Source organism: Ricinus communis, chromosome 2 (assembly GCF_019578655.1).
Source record: "Ricinus communis isolate WT05 ecotype wild-type chromosome 2, ASM1957865v1, whole genome shotgun sequence".
Taxonomy (NCBI): domain Eukaryota; kingdom Viridiplantae; phylum Streptophyta; class Magnoliopsida; order Malpighiales; family Euphorbiaceae; genus Ricinus; species Ricinus communis.
In genome coordinates, this window is record NC_063257.1 from 7,302,156 (window position 1) to 7,308,680 (window position 6,525).

General features: G+C 32.2%; 1 protein-coding gene across 1 annotated transcript; it reads right to left on the minus strand.

Moving 5' to 3' along the window:
* Positions 1 to 861: 861 nt before the first annotated feature.
* Positions 862 to 5,906, minus strand: LOC8271004 (metal transporter Nramp5). The gene is made up of 13 exons (XM_002520288.4): positions 5,585 to 5,906; positions 5,356 to 5,434; positions 5,233 to 5,273; positions 5,073 to 5,151; positions 4,099 to 4,203; positions 3,791 to 3,900; positions 2,650 to 2,831; positions 2,443 to 2,512; positions 2,134 to 2,307; positions 1,937 to 2,041; positions 1,698 to 1,829; positions 1,513 to 1,608; positions 862 to 1,398 (listed from the first exon to the last, which is right to left on the minus strand). Exons 1-13 carry the CDS (start codon positions 5,684 to 5,686, stop codon positions 1,087 to 1,089), a joined length of 1,587 nt encoding a protein of 528 aa, XP_002520334.1. The 5' UTR covers positions 5,687 to 5,906; the 3' UTR covers positions 862 to 1,086.
* Positions 5,907 to 6,525: the final 619 nt, after the last annotated feature.

The window sequence follows — 6,525 nt, forward strand, 5'->3', positions numbered from 1 at the left end:
CATCAAAATAGGACATCAGCTCAAAATCCTCTGAGTAAGGAACCTGATCCATCCCCCACATTAGCTGGACAATTGGGTCATTTTCAATTGGTTCAGTATATGGCCTAACTGTGTCTTTTGTCAAGGTCAGTTAGATTACTGCGCAGATTTCCATTAAGGCACGTACTATGATTCCTATAAGCGCATTCCCAACTTTTGGCAGGATATTATCCACGTAGATGCGCCAGAGAAGAGAAGAAGCAACAAGCGCAGGAGTGGTTGGTCACCTAGGAAGGAAATAGAATAGATTCTGAAACGAATATATAATATCTACCTGCAGCGCATTTTCCATTGATCTTCGGGCCTAGCCCTAGAGTGAATGGAAATTCAGGCGTAATGAATGGGTGAGACTATTTATGTTTCATAGAGAAATAAATCTAATTTTCTTTTTGGTTGTTTCTCTAACAGTACAGAAGTCATAGCAGGGGAATTTCCAACTTTCTGTAACTAGGCCAATTCTAGTCGGTCATTCTGAGAACTCCAATCTGGGTGTGATCTCTATAAGTTGATACTTTATGAGACTGATTGGGCAAATCAGAAAATCTCCATGGGTTAATACAGTTCTTTATTCGTACAAAAGGGATAGTCACTTCTCTTGTAAAGCAGCAGTGTAAGAATTGGTGGTTATAGATACAGTATATCAAAGCTATCTTTAGGATTGATTTTTATTAATTTTTCCTTTCCTTTTGTGTTCTTTTTCAATTCATGCTCAACTTGTCACAGTAAATTAAATTATATATCCTATCTAGAAAATTTTCTCATATGAACAGTGAAAACAGAATAAAACTCTATCTATATTCTAAAATTTTTTAATTGAACAAGTTGAATAAGACATGTAGTATGATTTGGCCACTTATATTAACTTGTTAGCTTATCATTCATACAATATATATATATATATATATAGAAGGAAATTCTTGTGAGAAGGGGCAATAGTAGGACAATCTTATCTACTATATTAGTATTATTTTTTTTCCTTCTTCGTACTTTGAACCATGGCTAGTTATGGTTCTAAGGCCACTTATTCTGGCAGTGGGATATCAGACTCTATAATAAGGCAAAACGGTCCATCTCTGATGCCTCATTAGATTTGCGTACCCCTTGTTCCATGTTAGGTTGGACTGTTGTCGGGTCATCCTTCACTGGCTCGATAAATGTCACAACAGTGTCTTTTCTAATAGCTAGAAAGATGACTGCAAGGAGATATATTATCATTAGAGGAAAAACTGCGATCCCAATCAACAGCTTCCCAACTTTTGGTAGATCATTGTCAATTAGCCAACCCACAAAGCCTGTGCTTAGGTAATAAATGTTTATGCCAATGATTCCCAGACCCAAAATCCACGAGAATACAATCACCTACAGCCAAAATTAACCATATATACATATATAAAATGATTAACAATCTTAATTTGTTTTATTAGAAATTTCTTTAATTCTCAACTTTTAATTGAAAGAAGTATATAAACTTACAAAAATTGAGTTCTTGTGTGGACCCATCTTTATGGAGCTGCTACTAAATTTGAGAAGTGGGATAAGAGCAAATGGAAGTTCAAATGAGAGTATCATCTGATTAAAAAGGCACATAGAAATTAACACGAAAATTATCTGATAATATAATATTGGTTTTAGAATATAATCAGTAATTTTGTTCTCACCGATGCAATGATGATTAGATGACCTGCTCCCTGTGATCCACCAATAATTGAGGCAATAAGACTAGGTGTAATGGCAATGCACCTAGTCATTAAGTTTCTTATCCATTTTCTCATCTTAATATCTAAGAAACCCTGTAAGATTGTTTACAACGTCCCAGAAGATAAACATGATTAGTAATTGAAAGTAGGGTTCGAATGATCAAGATATAGAAAAGAGTTTCTTAATGGCCGGATTGAACCTGCATGATATATTGTCCAGCATAAGTTCCTGATATAGTGGAGCTTTGCCCTGAAGCTAATAGGGCAATAGCATATAAGATAGAGCTTGATTTTCCCAGCACATTCTGTCAAAAGCCAAGTAAGTTATAAACTAATTAGACCATCAGTTTTGCATCATGTTGTTTCCAATATTATTTACTTGCAGAATTATTTGGACCTGGAGAAGGAAAGAGGCAGAGTTAAGGGTTAGATCACGGCATTGATCTTCATTCTTGTGGGATAGCGTATGAGCTGAGCAAACCGTCCCCGATACAGAAACAACAGCAACATTGATTAAAAATGCTATGAACAATGCAAATCCACTTTCTACAAGGAAATAGCGACAGGCATCCTGTTAATAAGATCAACAGATTGTAGATATCATTAATCAAGCTGCGTGCACGCACGAAATTAAGATTTTTTGACGGCATCAATTAATTTTCAAGATTCTGAAAAGGGCAAAGATCAATTAGTGGTATACACTTACATTAGCTCCATGGATAGAATTGGGTACTTTTCTAGACAGCACAAGGGCAGAGTGGAGAAAGAGGTTGTGCCTGTTGAAACAAAGTTTACTCGATAAGCAGCAAGGGAACAGGGTTGTATATATTATACAAGAGAAGGGTCGTCTTTAAAACTATAAAGTCATAAAGAAAAAAGGTCATAGAATGATAATAATGAAGGGACATGTTACGGCATGACAAGGGCGCCAAGTAGGGCAATGGCATCACCGGTGGCTCCCTGGCCAGACAGCTTGGGGACGAACATGCCCTTGATGACACCCGATGCAGGAGGCTGTACGTGACTCATTTCAGCAAAGAAACATGCGGCCATCACAAAGACCAACACTGCTATTAACATTTCAAGTTTCCTTACCTGCGCCAAAATAATCATGTGTGAGAACCAAGAGAGTGTTTGGCATGCATTTTTTAATAAGATTATCAGAGCTAATTTCTACTGATCTTCTATCCGGACATTGCTTTGACTGTTGTTAGTTATTATTTAGTTATAAATATTTTTCTCAATGTAAAAAATTGGAATTACACTTTTCCATTTTTTTTTTGTATTTATAAATTTTTTATTAAGATCTACATATAAAATAATAACAATTTGAAATATGTTATTAATAAAAGATTCCTAGGAGTTTTTAATATTTTAAGATTGAGAAATATATTTATAATATGTGTTACTCAGATATTTATTGTAATTTTTTGTATATAATATGAAGAATCCTAAATATTGTGATTGTAGTGTATACATCCAAATTTAGACTGAATCCGAATATTCTTTTTATAATAATTAATTTGAAAAGTATAACTCAGGCTTATTAATTATCTTTCTTAATATAGTTGGGGGAGAAAAGGAGAACAATATATCTGTTTCGTTGACTGACAGATATATAGTGCTTGTTGACCTGTACTGTTGAAAAATGATTAATGTTATAAATTGTTATATAAATAATGTCATAAAAATTAATTAAATATTCATAAAGCAAAAATAGAAATAATTAAATAATGATATTAGCCATAAAAACAATAATTATTTAATTAAAAGCATAGCATTGATAATATATATATATATATATATATATATATATATATATATATATATATATATATGCGCTACCATTAAGAACATCTAATGCAGGTGAGACTATCATTATTAGATGAGTCTCAAATTTTATTTTAAAGATAAATTATGCCCTTTAAGAATTATATACATAAATAAAATTTGGTATAAATACTCAAAAAAAGAAATATATACATAAATAAAAATGGTGAAACCTCATTTTTCTTGTAACAAATAGAATTAAAACAAAAAAACTAAGAATTTACCCCATATTTCTGTAGGCCAAGAAGGATGAGAGTGCTAAGACCAGTGCAGAGAACTCCAACCCACAGTGGGATGTGGAACAATATATTTAGTGCAAAAGCTGTCCCAATCACTGGCCAAAATAAAAAAACATAAGAATAAAAAGAACAGATTGTCAAGTTAATTGCTGTATTATTTCCACCATTAGTGTACAAAAGTTCTTAACACTTCACTGGTTTTTCAGGCCCTGGATAAGAACAAATATATGTAAATATATATAGTATCAGACTAACAGTCAAATTAAAGGCAGTGGGTACATAAGAAGCTTTGCCTTCTGGTATATCAGCAGCAATGACTGCTATCTCAGCCAGCAACCACAGGCAATACTTGACATGTTTTGGGTATTCAGCCTTGCATAGCTCTGAAAGATGCTTTCCTGACAATCCGATTCATTTACCAGAAGCAAGAAATCAATTTAATCGGCCGAAATTAGTTCTGGGATAATTAAACATAACTTATTAAAGATAAATACTTGAATTCTTGGTGACATGAAATGTCAGATTTCAGGCCTTAAAAAGTTTATGGAAATTAATATATAGCATGTGAGTTGTTAATATAGAACCACATTTTTCTTGATAAATCAGCTTCAGAAGTGGTCCAGATATATTATTGTAACACTGAACAAATCATACGAGGGTTCTAACGAATCATTGTTTCCGAAATCGATTATGAAAGATAATTAGGTCACAACAAGTAAAATACATTAAGGTGTTATTTATACTTTTAAGAAATTAAAAAAAAAAAAAAAGCTAAAGATTAATTTATAAAAAACATAATAAATATGATTAGTACTCAGTTACAATACAATTTAACACTTTTAGTATATGGTACTCTATAGGCAAATTTTATTTAAATCTCATAAATCAGACCTAAAGCAGTTTAACTCTTTAAATTTGGACATTTTGACAATTACTTAATTAGCCTTAAAGCTGATTTTCTTATATAAATTAATTTTTGATGAAATTATTATAAGAAAAAAAAGATGCATACATATAAAGATACTATTTCAAATATAATGCTAAAAGTATTATTAAAAAACATTAATTTCTCTTTATATGAAAGATATTAATCTTTCATTATTATATATTTTTTAAAATGTGAGAATTTTTTTTATATTTTAAAATATATAAAGAATATATACTTTTATCATATTGTAGTCGTATTACATGTCTGTGTTTCGTAGTAGAAAAATATATTTCTTTTAACGTGTATATATATATATATATATATATGCGTGCATCTTACCGGTGCTTACACCAAGATTTGCAGCGAGCGACTGGATAATGAGAGCAAAAATGAGTGCAATAAGTATGACCCACAGAAGCTGGGAAACAAAAACAAAAATGAAATGACAAATTGGCCATGCATAATATACATAATTGGAAGAACCATATGAAATATTTACCTCATATTTATGGTTCGCTCCTGCTTGTAGATCAGTTTCCACTGTGTAATTTCAAGTACACATGATAAAAATATTACAAGTCACAGACATGCCTGAGATATAGGGAGAGACAGAAAGACTTACAGTTGCCAGGGTCAAGATAAGCCAGAGAAACAAGGAAACCAGGTCCTACATAAGATATAAATTTTCTCCATCCAGATTTCTAATCATCGATCAAAGTTAAGTGGACAGAGATCAGTTCCGGATTCAGTAAAATGAATTGCGCACAAATAAAAGCAAACAAATTTAGTAAAATTTAATATTTATATAGGATGCCTTCCTGCATGAACACTATATATATATATGTGCGGACCTGGTGAGTTGGTTGCTCATTGCATGGCTGTGGTTTGCCAACAGAGGGTATGCGGTTGCTGGGGCCTTCCCCTGATGTTGGCACTGTATCATTGATCATCATTTTGCTGTTTGTTGCTGCTCAAGACACTCCGTCTCCCTGTGTCAATAGCTCTAGTTATGGAAGTGCTTGCAAATCCTCTGTACATTAATTTATAGGGCAGTGGTGGACTATCAAGTAGCTAACCCTCTCCAGTGTATCTGTTTCTTAAACCATTTGGCTTGTAGCTACTTGATGGGGCGCGAGTGAGACAAGGGTCACACTGTACTTTTGTTCTTCAATTTGTACCAATGCAATTACACGATGACAATGGTTTATACCCGCTCATTAATCCCAACATGTTCAGAATAGGATAGGAATTTACACTTTAGTCCTCCTACCTCAAATGGACAAAGAGTCAATTTACCCCTGAACTTATGTCCAAGGGTTAAATAGATTCAATGTAAATTTTTTTAACAAATAACTCCTTGAATTTATATCTAAAGGTTAAATACATTTAATTCAAACTTTTTCATCAAATAACTCTCTGAAGTTGTATCAGTATACTAATGAAATAAATATTATTTTTAATTTTTATAATTTAATTAAAATACTTAAAAAGAAATTAAAATTAGATGTATTTGACTCTTGGACACATGTGGCTAATTATCGAAAAAAACTCAAATTGAATATATTTAACTCTTAGACTTAAGTTTAAGGAGCTATTTGCTGGAAAAATATTATCTGATAATAATTTTAAAATTTTTACTATAAAAAATTAATCATATTAAAAGAATAATAATTATAATAGGTGTCCGCGGAAGCATAAAGTAGCAGAATAAATGAGGCCTGTCCTTTGATAATGTATGTTTTGGCAATGCTATTAAAAACCTAAAGTTACTGCTAGAGTTTCCTTTTGTACT